Source organism: Drosophila willistoni (assembly GCF_018902025.1).
Source record: "Drosophila willistoni isolate 14030-0811.24 chromosome XR unlocalized genomic scaffold, UCI_dwil_1.1 Seg41, whole genome shotgun sequence".
Classification (NCBI taxonomy): domain Eukaryota; kingdom Metazoa; phylum Arthropoda; class Insecta; order Diptera; family Drosophilidae; genus Drosophila; species Drosophila willistoni.
This window is the reverse complement of record NW_025814058.1, coordinates 2,533,149-2,552,649: the sequence shown is the minus strand read 5'-3', so window position 1 is coordinate 2,552,649 and position 19,501 is coordinate 2,533,149. Positions and strand designations below refer to the sequence as shown.

General features: G+C 38.6%; 4 protein-coding genes across 13 annotated transcripts; 2 read left to right on the top strand and 2 right to left on the bottom strand.

Moving 5' to 3' along the window:
• The first annotated feature begins 427 nt into the window (after positions 1–427).
• On the top strand, positions 428–9,596 carry LOC6643196 (transcription initiation factor TFIID subunit 4). 9 transcript variants are annotated; one of them, XM_047012283.1, is made up of 11 exons: positions 428–854; positions 1,031–1,639; positions 2,644–2,808; positions 3,344–4,033; positions 5,209–5,691; positions 5,770–5,883; positions 5,958–6,185; positions 6,336–7,286; positions 7,389–7,562; positions 7,628–7,753; positions 8,273–9,596. In XM_047012283.1, the coding sequence occupies exons 2-11, from the start codon at positions 1,238–1,240 to the stop codon at positions 8,441–8,443; spliced, it is 3,504 nt and encodes a 1,167-aa protein (XP_046868239.1). In that variant the 5' UTR covers positions 428–854; positions 1,031–1,237; the 3' UTR covers positions 8,444–9,596. The 9 variants fall into 9 exon arrangements, with proteins under 9 accessions (XP_046868239.1, XP_046868238.1, XP_023031982.2 ...); XM_047012282.1 differs by having other exon boundaries at positions 428–866; XM_023176214.2 differs by having other exon boundaries at positions 428–949; positions 1,031–1,510.
• Positions 9,597–11,385: 1,789 nt separating this feature from the next.
• LOC6643195 (gastrula zinc finger protein XlCGF17.1) lies at positions 11,386–12,929 on the bottom strand. 2 transcript variants are annotated; one of them, XM_023176171.2, is made up of 3 exons: positions 12,681–12,928; positions 12,487–12,588; positions 11,386–12,433 (listed from the first exon to the last, which is right to left on the bottom strand). In XM_023176171.2, exons 2-3 carry the CDS (start codon positions 12,544–12,546, stop codon positions 11,486–11,488), a joined length of 1,008 nt encoding a protein of 335 aa, XP_023031939.1. In that variant the 5' UTR covers positions 12,547–12,588; positions 12,681–12,928; the 3' UTR covers positions 11,386–11,485. The 2 variants fall into 2 exon arrangements, with proteins under 2 accessions (XP_023031939.1, XP_023031938.1); XM_023176170.2 differs by having other exon boundaries at positions 12,487–12,929.
• Positions 12,930–13,017: 88 nt separating this feature from the next.
• On the top strand, positions 13,018–15,614 carry LOC6643193 (regulator of MON1-CCZ1 complex). Its single transcript, XM_002065973.4, has 7 exons — positions 13,018–13,209; positions 13,265–13,748; positions 13,813–14,205; positions 14,272–14,530; positions 14,599–15,001; positions 15,068–15,272; positions 15,339–15,614. Exons 1-7 carry the CDS (start codon positions 13,099–13,101, stop codon positions 15,416–15,418), a joined length of 1,935 nt encoding a protein of 644 aa, XP_002066009.1. The 5' UTR covers positions 13,018–13,098; the 3' UTR covers positions 15,419–15,614.
• An 87-nt stretch (positions 15,615–15,701) lies between these two features.
• Positions 15,702–19,277, bottom strand: LOC6643192. The gene is made up of 4 exons (XM_002065972.3): positions 19,107–19,277; positions 18,975–19,042; positions 18,260–18,909; positions 15,702–18,190 (listed from the first exon to the last, which is right to left on the bottom strand). Exons 1-4 carry the CDS (start codon positions 19,168–19,170, stop codon positions 15,724–15,726), a joined length of 3,249 nt encoding a protein of 1,082 aa, XP_002066008.3. The 5' UTR covers positions 19,171–19,277; the 3' UTR covers positions 15,702–15,723.
• Between the last annotated feature and the right edge of the window lie 224 nt (positions 19,278–19,501).

The window sequence follows — 19,501 nt, the reverse complement described above, 5'->3', positions numbered from 1 at the left end:
GCCAATATGCCCAAAAACAAAAGGCAGCCTGTACAAAAATGCATACACACATATGTAGATAGCACACACACATAGCAACAGCCCGCCGCCCACAAAGCACAAAGAAGAAAACTGTAGTTCAGGTTTATGCGTTGCAATTAGATTGCGAATATCATTGATATGTATAAATAATGCGTAACATACTCTTTAAAAACGGTAAACAAAGGGTTACGGACGCGTCAAGTTCGGATCTTTTGCTGAAAAGCCGCAATTTCATGTAATACATTGTTATAAATTTAAAGAAATTTATTTATTCATTTTGTTTATCACAGACTAGTGTCATGATGTTCATATTAGTGTGACCGTTTTAATAGCATTTGCCAGAATTTGACGTTGACCAACACTAACCCAGTTTTTTGGCTTATATATACAAATCGTCGAACGGACACACTGGCAGTTACTCACTTCGTTTTGCACGCTTATTCGTGAAAATGGCGGCGGAAAATTGCAAAAGATGATAATAAATAAAATAATCAAAAAAACAAAAAAAAAAAAAATAATCAAAATAAAGCGGACCTAATATACTTGCAGTGCCCAAAACAAACAACCGCCCGCCTAAGTCGTTACCCTATTGTGTGTATATGTGCCTGTGAGCGTGTGCGTGTGGCGTGTGTTCGAAGATGAAAATTTAATCTAAAAGAAACTAAAGGAAAAACGAAAATCTTGTAACAAACCGAGAAAAGTTGACACACACAAAGCAGATCAGCAGCATTGGCTGCGACAAGGACGCGGACGAGGTGAAGCAATCATCATCAGTAGCCTCTCCACACAGACACACAGACAAATATAGAGCCAGCAGAGCACCCACTTTGGAGGTGATTACAGAAGTTAGTGTTAGTGTGTGTGTGTTTGTGTTTTGTGATTGTGTGCGTGTATGTATATGTATGTGTGCGGGGAGGAGAGCCCTCAGGTAGGGAAATAGCATAACCTTTCACCAGTTTTCCTTTTAACCAACAAAAAGAACCAACAATTTGTTAATTCTGCCTTGCAGCATGCCCCAAATTGCAACGTCCAGCTGCCAGCACTGCAACAACAACAATAATAACAACAACAGCTGCAACATGATGGCACCACATAGAAGTTGAGAACAGAAAACGAAATCTTGGCGGTCAACTTCCAGTTTAAGCAGGTTTAGCTTTCTCCCAAGCAAGCAAAACGCCTCTGCCTTAGATCCTTCATTAGGATATCCAAGCGCATCATGAACTCAAGCCAGACGGCAGCAGCCGGTAATCGCATCACATTCACAACCACCAACAGCCAACCTATGCCCAATGGCTCTATCAATATAGCTGCTGGAGGTCAAACGAATCCTACAATCATATCTACATCCCAGTTGCCAAATACCACCACCATAAAGACCATACAGGCAGCAGGTGGTGCACAGGCTGGACATCCTGCTCTGCATCATCATCAGCAACATCAACAACAACAACAACAACAACAGCAGCAGCAACAACAACAAACGCAATCCGTAGGTGCCACCCAAACTCAAACCTTAGTTATTAAATCCAATCACCATGCTGTTGTCACCCTGCCGGCGGGTCTAGTATCAAGTGCACCAGCAGCAGGAATCGTAACAATGACCAAGACCATCAATCAGGTATCCACCAAACAGAAGCAAACGGCAATCATTTGCGAGAGAATCAATAAAAAAGAATCTTCTATAAATTACTTCTGCCTGCTTCTCTCCAGTCTGTGTACATTCCCGACCAGACGTCTCGTTTCTTATAATTTTCAGTCGCGATTAGCGTGACAATTTCAATGCCAAAAAAACATAAACAAAAAACCGACAAGGATTTTGTATTTTTTTTTTTTGTATTTAATTAGCTTTTTTCATTATTGCCTGATACTGTTGATTCTCACTTCTTCATATGCTGCTTATTCCTGTCTCTCGTTTTAAACATCAAATTTGATCACTGTAGTCTGTCGCAAAATAATGTTTATCTTAACTCTCTAAAAGTACAAATGTTCAGTATGTAAAGAATCCTTACTTTTAAATCTTAATTGTATGCTAAACTTGTTCAAATGTTCTATTTATGATTTTAAATTTGTAGTCGTTACCATCGGCGTTATCCGATCATCAACATTAAAATCAATCTATATAATCTTTTAGTAAGATCATATTGCTATATTGCTATAGTGGTTATCGATAAGGATAGTTTTTTATTTAAATATTTATCAAAATGAGAGATCTCTGCAAGAACCCATCAAACTGTATCTTTTTTCATTACTTTCTTTAATGATTATAATAGTCTTGCTTTATATTTTTCTTAAGCTTAATTAGGCTATTGATTTAAGATACATTTGTATTTTCGTTGTTGTTTGTAGATGCTTTAAACACGCCCGCTTTACTGTAGAATCCAAATCATATACATACATATGTAGAAACAGTCCAATAATGTACCTATACATGTTAATTTCCATTATCAATACGCTTTTATTTTCTATCTTGGGAAATTGTGTGAAGACGCGAACTGCTGCATGTTGTAGTGAACAATAATTAAAGACATATCTTTAATCCTAACATAATTATTTAGAATAACTATCGTTGAACATTTTCTAATTAATATTCCAAATGTCTCTCTTTTTAAATTCCTTTGTTAGGCCGGTCAACCGTTGCTAAACTCCATGCTGCCCGCGGGTGTTGTAGTGGGCATGCGCCCACAGGCTCCTCAGCCTCAACAGCCAAAAGCCGTACCCGCCAATCCACTCGGTCGAGTGGTGATAAGCAATTCTCATATGGCTGGCGTGAGACCACAAAGTCCATCGGTAAGTGATCAACCTAACTGATTGATTCTTTTTCAAATATATACTTTTTTTTGTTATGTATATTGTATATTGTGTGTTGTTGTGGTGGGTTTCTCTTCTCTCTACTAACCAACATCCCACATATATGATGCACAGAATCAATCCATTATTCAATCCAATCGAATCCATTATCCACACATTTATATCACGTCCATATCAGTGATTCCAACGTTAGGAAGAATGAGATAATATTGATATTAAATATTTGGATATTATATTCAATATTAAGAAATGTTACTGTAATATATTAAAGCTAATGATCATTGTTTATTAACTTCAATATTTAATATCAATAGCATCGGCCTATATTTCATTAATTGTATCGATGTACACATATACACATACATATATATATATCTATATATATATATATAAATAAATATATATACGTAATGCATGCATACACAAATATCATCAATCCCAAAGCTAATACTAAAAAACCAAAAAAAAAAAACGAAAATCTTTCTCTTCTTCTCTTGTCTCTTCTATATTTTAGATAACTTTAAGCACACTTAATACAGGACAAACTCCGGCACTTTTAGTGAAAACGGATAATGGATTTCAATTGTTGCGCATGGGTACGGCCACAACGACGGGTCCGCCCACTGTTACACAGACCATAACACAGACCAATAGCAACAACAACAACAATAGTAATACAACAACCACATCAAATCATCCCACAACCACACAGATACGTCTACAAACTGTGCCGGCTGCAGCTGTAAGTAGATATGGACAACAACAATCACAACAACAACAGCAACAACAACAACTACAGCAACAATCACAGCAGCAACAACAATCATCACAGCAACAAGCATCAAGCACTAGCCTAGCACTGCGCAAAACGATTGTCCGTAGTACTAGTAGTTGTTCTTCTTCTTCATCCACAATCCTCCCATCCGGCAATCAAAATATTAATAATAACAACAATATTAATAATAATACAAATAATAATACCACCAACACCACCTCAACCACCACCACCACTAGCAACAACAACAGCAACAACAAACCCGCTACTAACCAACAGCAGCAGCAGCAACAACAGCAACACCAGAAGCTACAACAGCAACTTAAACAGCAACAGCAGCAGCAGCAACAAAAACAGGCAGCAGCCGCCGCCGCTGCTGCCGCTGCAGCTGCTGCCAATGTGGCAGCCACAATTAAAATCAAGCAGAATGTAAAATTCCTTTCTTTATTCATTTTGCTCAATATTTACATATGTATATACGTATAGTATATAGATATATACATATATTCTGTGTATTTGCCTAAAAGCTTCAGTTGTTCAATTGAAAAATTGCCTATTTTCCTTTCGGTTTCGGTCCATTATAGATCTTTAATTTATGATCTTTCTTGAGATATTCTCCGTTTTCTTTCTGCATGCCGCTGCGTTGTGTAACATTTGCTGTGTAATTTCTCTCACCTCTTCTTATTTGTACACTTTTTTTTAAATATTTTTTTTTTATACATTTGCTTTACCTAGAATTAGTTTTCTGATTTTGTCTTTCATCGCGAAATTGTTGCTGTGTTTTTGTTTCCCTCTGTTTTTTTTTTGTTTTTTTAGTGCGACTATAATACTTTATAATTGATAATCGCTTCATTTATCTTATGAAGGGACAGATCAAATGATGTGTGCTGGGTTGCTGTGCGGAATAAGGATTCAGTTTTGTCCAAAGAAACTTCTGAAACATATCACATAGGAACAAGTTTGTGTAAATTTAATTAAGATAGTTCAAATTACTCCAAATGAATCGCGATTTCCTACTGAAACAAGGTTTTTTAGATGGCATTTGTTTTCTTTATAAAACTAAATTAAAGGCTATAAGTTATCAAGCATATAATTGTAACTTATCCAGATATTCCATATCGAAATTTTGCCTTGACTAGAAAAATTTTTTTAATGACTAGGAAATACATTTGGCAAGCACGAGCATCAAAATCTGGGTAGAGTGTAAAGATTTGTGTAGATTGGTTCGAGGTGCCCTCTTCTAGATGGCATTTGTTGTTGTTGATGATGAGACGATGTTGAGTACTCGATTGACCATATGTTTTAAATTGCCAATTTAGTTAGTTTTAATCATATCTAATACCTGCCCTGCTGCATCGTTTAACCTTCTCCATCCCACCCCAACCCTGGCACACACATTCTGACCTTGAGCCTGGTATCCCATGCCCATTATTCATCATCATCATTATAATCATGATCGTCATTATAATTGACACTTAATTTTTGTATGCTTATATTGCTCTTAATACTTTTTTTTGCTCACTAATATTCCGAACACAATTCTTGCGTATAATATTTTCGAACTGTTTGTTAATACGATATCAATATCTTTTATATTAATGTAGTCACTGACCAGCACCACCGCCTCCAACAACATTATAGTCAATTCGGTGGCCAGCAGTAATGCGCATGGTGGATATGCCACAACGACTGTCTCACAGCCGCCACACTTGACGCAATTAAATTCGCAGGCGCCGCATTTGCCACAGATCACACAAATCCAAACAATTCCTGCCCAGCCACAAAGCCAACAGCAGCAGCAATCGAATAGTCTGCCAGCTGGTGGAGCCTCAACGGGTGCCACAGGAGCGGGCACAACGACGACAACCACAACGACGGCTCAACAGGGGAATACCAAAGAGAAGTGTCGAAAATTTCTAGCAAATTTAATTGAATTATCAACACGAGAACCCAAGCCAGTGGAGAAGAATGTCCGTACGCTCATTCAGGAGCTAGTTAATGCCAATGTAGAGCCAGAGGAATTTTGTGATCGCCTGGAGCGTTTGCTCAATGCCAGTCCGCAGCCATGTCTAATTGGTTTCCTTAAGGTAGGATTTCCATCTCGCCAGAATGAATTCAATTCAATTATACTCAAACATTTCCACAAATCATTTGCAATATTACAGAAAAGTCTGCCTCTGCTGCGCCAGGCTCTCTACACCAAGGAGCTGGTCATTGAAGGCATCAAACCACCACCACAGCATGTCTTGGGTCTGGCTGGCTTATCGCAGCAGTTGCCTGTAAGTAAACCCACATTCAAATGCAATTTGTTCATACGAATCACTTATTGATCTCTATCACTTTTATTTTGCAGAAAATTCAAGCGCAAATCCGTCCAATTGGCCCTAGCCAAACAACAACCATTGGACAGACACAGGTGCGCATGATAACGCCAAATGCTTTAGGCGCGCCGAGACCCACAATTGGCCATACAACGATATCGAAACAGCCACCTAACATCCGACTACCGAATGCACCCCGCCTGGTCAATACGGGGGCCATCAGGGGTCAGTTGCCTGCACTGCAAGTTCCCACACAGGCGGTAAGTTCAGACGCCTCTCCCAAATCCTATTTAAATAGGGATTCGAACTGGTGAAAATTACACAAACATTACAACAAAAATCCTAAAAAAAAAAATTGTTTTGCTAATTGTTTATTTGTTCTTTGTATTCTGTATCTGCGACACATCTAGAATATTGTGCAAATTCGAGGGCCTCAGCATGCTCAGCTACAGCGCACCGGTTCGGTACAAATCCGGGCAACGCCACGTCCACCGAATAGCACACAGCCCACGAACAAACTCACTGCCGTCAAGGTGGGCCAGACGCAGATTAAGGCAATACAAACGCCCAGTTTGCATCCGCCATCGCTGGCCGCCATATCGAACAGTGGGCCCCCGCCCACGCCTACATTGTCGGTGCTGTCGACATTAAATTCAGCATCGACCACATCGTTACCGATTCCGTCGCTGCCCACAGTACTGCTGCCGCCGGAGGCATTAAGGGCCCGGGAGCAAATGCACAATTCGTTGCATCACAATAACAATAACAATCATTTCGAGGCGAAGCTGGTGGAGATTAAGGCACCAGTGCCCCATATGGAACGCATTAATGCCTCATTGACGCCCATATCGGCCAAGGCCATGCCCAAGGCATCGCCGGCGGCCACTAAAGCGGCGAGTAAAAAGAAACGTGATGCCCTCGACAAAGATTCCAAGGATGAAATGAGTAGGGCCGGCGGCGGTGGAAGCGGTAGTGCAGGTCTAGGTGGCAGTGGCAGTGGTGCATCAGCAGCGGCGGCGGCCAATTCATTTTTCCAACAGAGCTCCATGTCCTCATCGATGTATGGCGATGATGATATCAACGATGTCGCTGCCATGGGTGGCGTCAATTTGGCCGAAGAGTCGCAAAGAATACTCGGCTGTACCGAGAACATTGGCACCCAAATTCGTTCCTGCAAAGATGAGGTCTTTCTCAATTTACCTGCGCTTCAGGCGCGTATACGAGCACTTACCACAGAAGCTGGCCTGGAGGAGCCATCTCAGGATGTGGCTGTTCTCATATCGCATGCCTGCCAAGAGCGACTGAAGAATATTGTGGAGAAATTGGCTGTGATAGCGGAACACCGCATAGATGTCATCAAGGTGGGTGCCGGCGCTAGCTGTTGGTTGTTGTGTTGGTGGTTATAATTTGATGATGTTCATGATGAAATGATCTGATGATGATGTCTGCTCCTCATATTGCAGTTGGATCCACGTTATGAGCCAGCGAAAGATGTCCGCGGTCAAATCAAATTTCTGGAGGAGCTGGACAAGGCCGAACAGAAGCGACACGAGGAAGTTGAGCGTGAAATGCTTCTCAGGGCAGCCAAATCGAGATCACGTGTCGAGGACCCTGAACAGGCCAAAATGAAAGCGAGGGTAGGTTTCCACCTAAATCCAAAATTTTACATATGTCTCCTATACTGTCTACATTCTTGTTACAGGCGAAGGAAATGCAGCGTGCCGAAATGGAAGAACTGCGTCAGCGGGATGCCAATTTGACCGCATTGCAGGCCATTGGACCTAGGAAAAAGCTTAAACTAGATAGCGATGCGACAAGTGCGGGAGTGGTAAGCAACTCATTTTATACACTTTTCCGCATCCTTCCTTTAATTCTCTGATCGAAAAAAGTAGGCTCAAAATGTTAAATTTGATCAGACCCAAAAATAGCTAAACAAATTATTTGTTAACTAAAACTTAACCATATAAGGTCTTGACAAAGTCTTTAAAGAGATCCATCATGAATTGCCTTGGAGTTGTTTCGTTTACCACGATTCAGAATCCTTTTATTTTAAACCGTTATTTCTACTCAACGCTGATAGTAGATTAATGAAAAATCAACAACAAATTTCTAATATTCCTTTACGAATCAGATAGAGAAAGGAGATATTGGTAATCCATTCGCATCCGGGTCGTGTTTGAAATAAATTAAACTTAAAAAGGATGCATGTGTTTATGAATAGATGCAGTCCTCGGTAGATAGATGAGTTGTCTAAGTGGCCCAGTCATTTAGGCAACTAAACAACGAGGAGCTTTAACAGTGATTTAATCAATTTGTGATCGTTGTATTTATCCGTTTTTTATTACAGGGTTCTGGCGGTGGAGGCAGAGGCAGCGGGATGTTAAGCAGCTCTGGCTCGGCATCGACCACACTGCGACCGCGAATTAAACGCGTCAATTTGCGTGATATGCTCTTCTACATGGAGCAGGAGCGTGAGTTTTGTCGGAGCTCGATGCTGTTCAAGACTTACCTCAAGTGATTGCTGCTGCTGCAGGCGACGCTGTTCATTCATCAATTGAAGCAAACGATCATCATCTCTCCATCCTCAACACCAAGACCAGATCCTCTACCCACCATCACCACCACCACCACCATTACCTCTCCCACCACCCATCTCTCCCAATATGGACACTCATGCCCAATCATTTTGCAATAATAATTTAGCCCTCTCATTTGTTGTTTTATTATTATTATTACTACTACTCCTACTATTACCACATTTTTTTTTCTTCTTTTAGTTAGGCGACCAACACTACAACCCCAAGTTATAACCATCCTACACCATCCCATTCCCTTTCCCCTATTTAAACTAAAGATATATATATATATATAAACATACAAACTAAATTCTAATCACATTTGACTTTAAGCTTAATTTAAATTGAAAAGGAGAAAAGCAAAGAAGAATGGACAGAATAGAACAGAGAAGTGAAGAGTAGAAAAGCTCGTTTTTCCAATAACAAAAACTTAAACCAAACCAATCCAAAAACAAAACTCAATTCGCAGAGAGAAGAGTCAGGCGATAATTGAATTTTGTGTAATTTGTAAAAAAAAGTAATAATAATAATAATTGCATTCATTTGCATTGACGGCCTTATCTAAAACGATATAAACAATTAATTAAAGTAGTTTGTTAAACAGAAAACAAAAAGAAAGAAACAAATGTAACAGAAAACTAAATCTTAATTCTTTTAGCCAAGTAAGAGATACAAAATGAGAGAGACGATGGAAGAAAGATGCAGTAAAACAAAAAAAAAGAAGAAACTTACTAAGAAAATTAAGGAAAGAGAAATCAAGTAACTGTAAATGGTTTTTAAAACCATAGGCAACAACAACCAGAAGAACGTGAGAGAAATAGAAATGATGAAAATGCGATAGGAGCGGATCAGAGCCGAAGTAAAAAGAGAAATATCCATATTAAACCCACATATACATTGAATTAGTTGTAGTTGTTTCAAAAATACAAAAACAAAAAACTTGTATAAAGTGTAGCAGTAAGCTTTTTTTCTATTAGTTAACTTAGGTAAACAACAACAAAAATGCAACGTAATTAACAAATTTCACTTCACAAAATAAAAAAACCAACAATGAGAAAGAGCAGAAATATAAATGTCGGTAAAAGCAAGCCCAAATTTCAAGCGCATTCAAATTAATGATTCATTAGTTGTTAAGTGACATGTTTATGTGTTTTAATGTGCGAATTAAATTTCTTCAGCAATTTCCAATTTGCAAACAGCAAACAAAAACAAAAAAAGGAAAACAAAAAAAAACCTGACCAAAAAGCAAGAAAAGAAAAACAGCGAAGTTCGAGATAAAAATATTCGCACTAAAATACCTTTAAAACAAATAGACAAATTTTATATATCCCAAATTGAAATATTCACATTAAACACACAAAACGAGAAAAAAAACAAGCTACAACAAATTCTTCAAACTCAAATCTAAACAGACAAAAAAGTATAAAAATCATCTTTGTGTGTGTAAAAAAAAATATTTGAAACAAGGATTAAACAAAACGAGAAAAGATTATCGAGAAGTTAAATGAAACATGCAGGCAACCAATCGTAAAACAGCGCATAGTTTGGTAGGCATATTCTATATATATATATATATATATATATAAATCTTTATATATAAAACACAACAACAAAAACACATATGTTTAACAATTTAAACTAAACATAAACCTATTGTATGTACAATTAAGTTTAACAAAGCAAAAAACAACAAAAAACCAAGCAAAAAAAAAAAAGAAAATTCAACAAAAAAAAACTCAAATAAATTGAAAAAAAATCTAAAAAAGGAATCAAATCAACATCCATGGAAAGGCAACATAAAACAAAATCTTTGGAAGTTGTATTCTATATATATATATATATATCGATAGATATATATTTATATATATATATATAAATATATATTGTGTAACGGTATCTCAGTTAATTAGCTAGTTAATTCATTTAAATTTTATTGTAGTTGAATTAAACAAAACAAAACAAAAAACCGCAACAAAAAAATTAATCATATTTTTTTTTTGTAATAAGTTTTTTTTTTGTAATATTATTGATATTTTTTATATTCATTTTATTATGTTAATTATTATCAAACCATAGATATATATATACATAAATAATATATACATACATATTTTTGTGTGCGTGTGTGTATAATTTGCCGGAAAACTAACACAGAAAAAACAAAAAAAAAAAAAAAAAATCGAACCACAAAACAAAGGAAACGACAACAAAAAAATTAATAAATATATAAAACAAATTTACACAATTTAATTAAAAAAAAATAGCATATGAATAGTGCGGATTTTATTTTTAGTTCTAATCCAATTTTTTTGGTTCTTACGATTAGTTTAATTTAATTTTTTTTTAATTTGCAATAGTTTTGGTTGTGTACAATCTAGATAAACTTCAGAACATTTCAGAATTTGCTTTTAGTAAAACACATTTTAATTTCAAGGACCAAATCGTTGCTACCTAATCAAAGCTTGTAAATGTATTAGTAGGTGGTTAATATTGTAGAAGTTATACTCACTGGAATTGAATGAAGAGGTATGCTTTTTTGTGTTTAAAAATCAGTGACAGCTTATTTAAATCTACTTTACTTACGTGTCGATCTTGCGCAATAAGATCTGTTTTATTCGAAAATCCAGCTTATAATTTATATTCAATTAACGCGCTCGGAATAACAGTCTGTTAAGTTAACATTATTTAAATTGGCTATCGCTCATTCTCTTTCTATTTGGTTTTTTTGCTGCGCATCATATTGTTCTCTCTCTCTCTCTCGCATTTGACTTGGGAGAGAAAAGAGAAAAAATCAATTACAGAGGGTAAATTGAATTTGCACGTGAATGTTGATTCAAAGGTGCAAGCAGAAGATTTCATTACAAATGGAACACGAATCAATTCGTAATCGTAAATTAAATTTGGTTTTATTTCTAATAAAATGAGATCGTATTTTTTGTATATATGTATATGGAATATCTACTTAGTGACAATAGTAGAGATAATTATATAGCAACATATAAAATGGTAGGTGGTAATAGAGTAGCAGTTGGTAATACAATTGCTTGTGCAGCTGGTAATACTATAGCTTCTGTAGCTGGTAATACCATAGCTTCTGCAGGCTCTTTTTTGCGCTGATGTGTCCTGCGATGTGTTCGCAAAGCTGCTGGTTGGGTGAATCGTTTGCCACACTCCTCGCATTTGAAATTCTTCTCACCCGTGTGTGTCATTTCATGATATTTTCGTGTGTCCGGCTTGGCGAAACTCTTGTCACAATAACTGCACGGAAAGTCGCGGGCTCGCTCATGGACAGTTCGTACGTGCATTTTAAGATTGCCTGAACTGTTGCATACTTTAGAGCAAAATCGACATGGCCAAGTCCTTTCCAGTGTATGATAATTTATATGGATCTTTAGCTCATTTCTGGTGGTCTTACGCATGTCGCAATATGGACAAGCGAAATTTTTGATTCCCTTATGCCGCATCATATGTACCTTGAGTTTTTCCTTGGTAGCGAAGCGACGTGAACAGTCCGTCTCTTTGCAGGCAAAGGGCATCTCAGACTTATCTTTGTGCGTATATCGATGATCGTTGAGTGAGGTCAGGGATTTAAATGCTCTTCCACAGTATTCGCAAATGTGTGATGCTAGTTCTGGACCCAGTTGATGGCATTTCCTTTGATGCATGACTAGAGTGCCTTTGTGACGATAGGCTTTATGACAATTTTCCTGATCGCAATGAAACCACTTCATAGCTTTGCCCTCGTGCTCTTTCGCATGTTCCTGTAGGAAATTACGACGGTTAAAACCGCGATGGCAACTGGGCTCCGGGCAAGGAAATGGCATTTGAGCTTTATGCTGTCGTAAGTGAGCGAAATATGGATGCTCATTAGAGAAGCTTTTAGAACAAATGGAACATTTGAACTCCAAAGAGGACACATCCACTGGCGGATTCTGGAGAAAAATCTATTATTACTAATCCGTCATGGGACATGGTATTAACTTACTTCTCCTTGCTGTCCATCATACTGGATCATTTCAGTAGTTTCTATAGCTTGACTTCCCATGACTCTCTTAGTTTCGCCTTCCGATTGATTCCTATTCTTAACCTGTAATCGCAGTTCACGATAGTTATTGTTCGCGTCTATGCATATTTTTCGAAATCTATAAAACTCCTCTAGCTGTAGGAAACATTTCTCACAGAGTTCTTTGGGTATCAGCTCCGTATCCTTCACGACTTCGTCCTGCGACACATTTATACTCGTACACGTATAGAACTTATTGGCCAATTCGGGTGTTTCCATTAAATTATAGCATTTGCTGGTATGGAGCATATCACAACAACAGCCGCGACATTTTTTAAATCCATTCATATCAATTAAAATTTTTCAAAATTGTTTTTGGTGGATTTACATTTTCTTCAGCTGTTCCCATCTTAGGGATGATAGATTTTAAGTGACAATGGCATCGATAGTAATAGGTGGTATCGATTGTTCTCTTAAAAACAACTAAAAAACAATCAATGGTGGTAGACATCGATTCTTTACCAGCTCTATGAGGGGGCGTTGATAATAGTAATTTGTTTTATTTTTCTTTATTTGTTAGTTGGCTGTGAAACAATGGAGAACTCCAGTAATGGCATTCATTACATTGAACTCTCTCGAAATCCCATTCGCTTTGATGCAGTCAGCCAACTGACAAACGTGTTTTTCGATGACTCTAACAAACAGGTTAGTGGACAACGGCAAACAACGCAGAAATTGTTTTTTATATGTCTTAATGTAGATCTTTGCAGTGCGTTCTGGTGGAGCTACCGGCGTAGTGGTAAAGGGTCCCAATCCCACAGAGGATACGGTAATATCGTTTTGCATGAGCGATCGTGGCGGAGCCATACGATCCATTAAATTTTCGCCAGACAATCAAGTTTTAGCAGTTCAACGCAAAGAGAATGCTGTGGAGTTTGTGTGCTTCCAGGGGGATCAGCCAATGCTGCAGGACATCATTACTCATCAAGTGAAAACACTGATCTATGGCTTTGTTTGGGTGCACAACCGTGAAGTTGCCTTAATCTCTAACACGGGAGTAGAGATCTTTACGGTGATACCAGAGAAGCGTCAAGTGAAGACCACAAAAGCATTAAGCATAAGTATCAAATGGTTTGCCTGGTGCTGCGATGCCAATGTTGCCCTGTTATGCACCACCGAGGGTAACACTTTGCTGCCCGTGCTGGTTAAGCAAAAGGTCATCACCAAACTACCTAAAGTGGATTGTAAGTAAACAGATTTTTAACAATTTAAGAATGTAAACTTATGCTGTTTTCATATTTGGTTTAGTGGGCCATCCCGGTCGCGAAGTTCAGGAGAGCAAGGTAACATTGGGCCAGGTCTATGGTGTCTTGGCTGTTCTCATTTTGCAAACGAACAGCAGCGATGGTTTAATGGAAGTGGAAGTTCATTTATTGAATGGACCTGGCTTGGCACCACGCAAATGTCATGTCTTGCGACTTAGTCTCAATGGTCGATTTGCCATTAACACGGTGGATAATCTCATAGTGGTGCACCATCAGGCCACAGGCACTTCATTGCTGTTTGATATAAATCTTAGCGGCGAAGTAATTAATGAGGTTAGCTACCATACACCTATTACGCCAGGACGTTCAATTAAGCCATTTGGTCTAAAATTGCCTTCGCTATCTCCCGATGGACAAATACTACAATGCGAATTGTGTAAGTATATATTCTTTTTAGAATTAATGATTAGCATAAAGTAAACATATTTAATTTTTATTGCAGACTCCACCAATTGGGTGCTGTTTCAGCCAAATATAGTAATCGATGCCAAACTGGGTTGCATGTGGTATTTAAATCTCTGCATTGAGCCCCTTTGCCATTTAATCTCTGATCGCATCCGCCTCACTGAGTTTCTGCTCCAACGCAGCAATGGCAAACAAATGCTTTTGAAAGTAATTAGTCAATTGGTAGATGATCAGTATAAAGGCACTCTCCTGCCCGTTCTTGAGACTATATTTAATCGCATCAATAAGATTTATGCGTAAGTTATATGAAAAGTATATTTTAATATAGATTAAAATCAATATATTCCTCATCAATTATTTGTAGCTCTTGGGTGCATTTGGAATTGCAGCAGCAAACTGCCCAACCCTCGAATGTAAAGCCGAATCCTAATTCAAAACATTCGCCACCACCAATTGTGCTGATCGAGCAAAGTGATATGGCTCAAATATTTCAGACAATCGCCCAACGTCCGTATACGGAAACTATTCTAATGTTATATCTACAGTCGTTAAATCGATTCAATATTGCCGCCCAGGAGGAGTTAAGCAAAATGATTATTGTCGAGCTCATAAGAAATCGTAGTTTTGATACATTGCGTCGATTAGTTACCTATTCAATGCTAATGGAAACCAAGTCCACTGCCTGCTTTCTTCTGGCTTATTCTAATGTAGATACAGCCATATCACAAGTAGCAATCGACATGCTGGGCAAAATACAGGCTCATGAGGTAAGATTTCACCATTGATATAATGACCATATATATAAACATAACTCAATTCTGGTACTCTATTAGATCATCATTGAGGTAATGCTGGGTCAGGGGAAAGTGATTGATGCTTTACGTTTGGCAAAAAGTTCATTGGGCTTGGATAAGGTGCCGGCACGAAAATTCCTTGAAGCCGCCTATAAAACTAAAGATGATCTGGTCTTTCATAGTGTCTACCGATTCTTCCAAATGCGCAATTTGAGATTATATGAGACTCTAGCGTTCCCTAAAAGTAATTCAGTTTTCATACAATTCACTCGACATTCATATCTAAGATATCATCTTCTGTCTTTTACAGCGGAACAATGCACGGAATTTATTCAACATTATAATAACACATTTCCTGTTGACAAAGCCCCAAGACCACAAATAAGTTGAGAGATTTTTATATTTAAGGTGAGCTGATGTGATTTAATTAATATTTGAGACGGATAGTTAAAGTGTTAATTCTGATAAATGAAAGTATCTACCTGTACGTATGTATACATATAAATATGTAAATTTAATTGAATATTTTGTATAACTAAGCAAATAAATTCAAAGCTCTAGCATTGAGATTTAATAGTTTTTGTAATTGCTGCTGTATTTATACCTGATGCTTACGTCTCTGATTTCCCTTCCCCATTGAATGAATGATATTTTTAATCTTTGAATTATACTTTATTTTATTTTTGTTTAAATACTTAAACTTTAATGATAACTGGCACTTGAATACGTTCGTTCTCCATAGCAACTGAAATGACAATATCTGTGCTGGTGCTTGCACCTCTGCGACATGGTGGGCTATGTAAGAGTTTCACTTGAATGTCAATCTGTCCACCATCGGGTGAAACATAACATTCCCTAGGTGAGAGCTCAATTATATCAGTTCTATTACAATTAATTTCTATCAGCTGACGGGAGCGAAAATTGTTTTTAATGTTGAGTTTAGCAACTTGACCAATAGAAGCCTGATCAAATTCAATGACATAAGGATCAACGCTCCAATTGGGTAGAATGGTGGTTGTTGTATCTGCCTCCTGTTCCAATTCGTCCACTGGCTCCAACATGTGACTCTGAGTGGGTGTAGGAGAGTTAGAAGCTTGACATATGGTACGAAATAGAACAGTTTCCTCCGCCTCGGGAAGGAATAACAGCGACGACTCTGCCGACTCATCAAAGTCTCGATTTAAGGTTAGGGCCACATCGATAATCCTAACAACAGTGACCAGATCCAGTATGAACTCAGCTGGTTCATTAAGTTGGCTTAAATTTCGTATGATCTGCTCTTCTGGGAAGTTAGACCAAACACTATCCAACATAGACGAAGTCAGATGTTCACGCTGTCGTTTTGACATTCTTTGGATAAGATTCCGCATACGTTGCCGGTTCGGTTCATCGCCGCAAAAGATGCGCATATTGGCCAATGTCAAGACCTGCTGGGTGGAAGATTTCTTTAAAATATTCTTCATATCGTCACGATTGGGACGAAATTGTATTTCAACTATGCGTTCTGAATGCGGCGGCAAGATCATTTGACTGGGACGTACTTCAAATGCTTCGCTTAGTCGCAGTTTCATCAGCACCGTGGAATCCACAGAGATGCTAACAAACGCAGTAAGAGGACCCTTGTTATAAAACTTGCAAGTGGCCTTCAGAGGGCCACCCGAGGAAAGTTCACAAACATCTCCAATAGTTAGAAAACTGGCACCAACTGGTCCTTTCAGTAGTCCTTGTATTGATATCGATGCATTGCCACCATAGCCATACAATGGAATCTCCATGCCTGGTTGAGCTCCACCCAATGGGGCATAGAATAGTAGAGCACCCATTGCCGCTCCACATACGGTAGGACAAAAGTTAATCATTATCGAACGACATTCTAAGGCCTGCAAAGTAATGGTCGAACTTTCATTGCCCACTAATTGGAAACCTGGTCCCTGAATGCCCAAACGTACGGCAAGTCTTTTATCCGCTGTATTTTTTATCTGCAACGATTTTCTCACATCTGTGCGCAACTTAGTGCTGCCCCAACATAAGCTTGTGTGTGTGACCTTCAGTGGCAATCTTTTGCCATCACGATGGCTAAACTCACTGGAATTGGAGCAACGAGAAGAGAGACCAGTGCTGCGCTCACTGCCAGCAGGTGAAGATTGAGTTTTTCGTGCAGCAGCAGCAGCTGCCCCATGCACCGAAGCAGTGGCCGTGGTAAGCATTCGCCTGTCAGAGCTGGTTGTGCTATCCAGCAGAGGCGAAGATATGCAACTTCTGGGCGAAGACATTGGCGAGGCCTTATTTGGTAGATTTGGTGATACGCCAAAATCACATTCTGTCGACGAAGCCACTGCCTCACAGCCGTCGAGACGTGTGGAACTCAGTGATGACGGCTGGGGCAGACTTAGCCTCTTGTTTGCAGCAATCGGTTTATTCACAGGGGTCCTCTCATCTTCATCTTCATCTTCATCGTCTTCCTCTGTGGTTGTGGTTAATGGACGCACTCCCTCACTGCTGCATGGACTCACATTTCTGGGGGATAGCTTAGTGCGGCGAACTCTTCGCCCTGGTGATTTGATGGGTGTTGAAGGCCATTCATCTATATCCGCCTCATGGGACGATATATTATCCTCTTGATTTTGGACACCTGTTACTTTTATTTGTGGCTGCTCTGCCAACGGACTTAATGGATTTCGTGTTATGCTCTTTTGCAAATGCTTAAAATCTGTAGAATTCAATAATGAATCGGTGAAACTTTGAGTTTGGTCGCATAGTGTTTGGTCATTCTCCTTATCCTCGTCGTTTCGACGGCCATGGGACACATCGCCCTTTAGCCTATTGACCACCTCTACGGTCGATGTATCGGAATTCAAGTCCAGACTTCTCAAGGCTTTATCAATGGCCGATAGACTTAATATCTCCGATGCTTTCTGTTTTTCAATCTTTTCTTGTTGCTTCCGCTTCCAGAGATTACGTTCAAGTTTACTTTCCGTTTCAACAGTCTTTGTATAGGTTTTATTTTCTGGTTGCGGGGTCTTTAAATCTAAATCGACGAGAGCCTGAGGTTCGTCTTGATTGGCTGGAGTGCCCCCTTGGCCCACAATGTTCCATATATTTTCAGAGCGAGTTTGGAAATAAGTGCCCAAGGAGAAATCCGGATCGCCAGCCAAAACAGAACTGCAATTGAAATTTTTTTTATGAAATAAAATTGTTTGAGTTTTTCATTTGATAGTCATATTTACTTACTTAGTTCTGGAGATGTTTATATCGCTACTGTTGGCTGGAGCTTTAATTTTTTCCAGGGCTTGCTTACTCAGCGTAGCAGTCGGCATGGCTGTATAGGCCTGCGCCCAGGAAATTTCCCCCAAAACTAATTTCGAGTGCATTAACTCGGCAGGAGCAAAAGATTCATCACAATTATTTTCAGAAGCGACTGCTGCAGCTGATGAACCAAATGAGAAACCGGCACCACCGTTTAAACTCAAATTGCTCAGATCTGCGGTGCGCGGCAGGCTGCGGGAGCAGCTAAAAGAGTCCATCAGACTGGAATTTGTATGCGAATTGGAATTAGATGGCAGTTTCTTTTCTAGTAGACGGGCTTTCTCAACAAATGAACTCTTTAATATATCAGATACTGAAATGTTTTTTTTCCTTTGCTGTTTCTCGTGCTGGCACAGTGTGGATCTGCCCGTGATTTCAGCTGGCTCAAAACTGATATTTCTACGTGATACAGCAGCACAAGGTGTTTCCAAGGCAAAGGAACCACTGGTATTTAAATCAATTGTCTCATCAGTTATCAACTCAGAAATGTTGGTACTAATGGAAGGACTTGGTGAGGGGCGTGAGGAGCGTAAGCGCGGCTTTTCCAGCATTTCCAAAGCCTTCTGACGCTCAGCCTAGTGCAAAATAAAATTTTAAAATATTAATAAAGTACCATCGATACCAGAAGCGAAGAACTTACCTGAAGTCTCTCATGAACATTTGAAGACTCTCTTCGACTGCGGCTGTTGTTCGACATGTCTCCAAACACTACAACAAAAAAAATAAATATGTGTATATACGTTCGCACTTTTGTCACTACGCTGGGACGCACCTTTAAGATTTTCCATGCTTAATATGCCCAAAGAGTTTTGATCCATTGTATTGCTTTTATCCATTTTTTCTTATTAATAATTTATATTTAACAACAAACAACAAATACTTATGTATAAACAGACAAAAAACTCGATACAGTAAAAAATGGCGCGGAGTTAGTTTCAAAAATGGTCGTCGATGGTTATTAGTGTTGGTCAGAGATGAATAACTGGCTTTTTTTGGAGGTACAAACATGATACCAATCAAATTGGAAAACGAATTGTTATATTCTTTAATTAACATATTTCTCTTTAGTGTCGTTTATACATCGCACAAATATAGTTTATTTCTTATTTTGATCCAAAACTGTGTTAATTTTTAGCTTGATTTTTTCTCACATTTAAAAGTTGCTCA

Coding starts and splice junctions, on each gene's coding strand:
- LOC6643196 (XM_047012283.1), top strand. CDS start 1,238: ATGAACTCAAGCCAGACGGCAGCAGCCGGTAATCGCATCACATTCACA. Junction 5,692..5,769: donor GTCTAATTGGTTTCCTTAAG/GTAGGATTTCCA, acceptor GCAATATTACAG/AAAAGTCTGCCTCTGCTGCG. Junction 7,563..7,627: donor AGGCCAAAATGAAAGCGAGG/GTAGGTTTCCAC, acceptor TTCTTGTTACAG/GCGAAGGAAATGCAGCGTGC.
- LOC6643195 (XM_023176170.2), bottom strand. CDS start 12,852: ATGAATGGATTTAAAAAATGTCGCGGCTGTTGTTGTGATATGCTCCAT. Junction 12,434..12,486: donor ATGATGGACAGCAAGGAGAA/GTAAGTTAATAC, acceptor ATTTTTCTCCAG/AATCCGCCAGTGGATGTGTC.
- LOC6643193 (XM_002065973.4), top strand. CDS start 13,099: ATGGAGAACTCCAGTAATGGCATTCATTACATTGAACTCTCTCGAAAT. Junction 14,206..14,271: donor AATACTACAATGCGAATTGT/GTAAGTATATAT, acceptor TTTTTATTGCAG/ACTCCACCAATTGGGTGCTG. Junction 15,273..15,338: donor GACTCTAGCGTTCCCTAAAA/GTAATTCAGTTT, acceptor TGTCTTTTACAG/CGGAACAATGCACGGAATTT.
- LOC6643192 (XM_002065972.3), bottom strand. CDS start 19,170: ATGGATAAAAGCAATACAATGGATCAAAACTCTTTGGGCATATTAAGC. Junction 19,043..19,106: donor AAGCATGGAAAATCTTAAAG/GTGCGTCCCAGC, acceptor TTTTTGTTGTAG/TGTTTGGAGACATGTCGAAC. Junction 18,910..18,974: donor ATGTTCATGAGAGACTTCAG/GTAAGTTCTTCG, acceptor ATTTTGCACTAG/GCTGAGCGTCAGAAGGCTTT.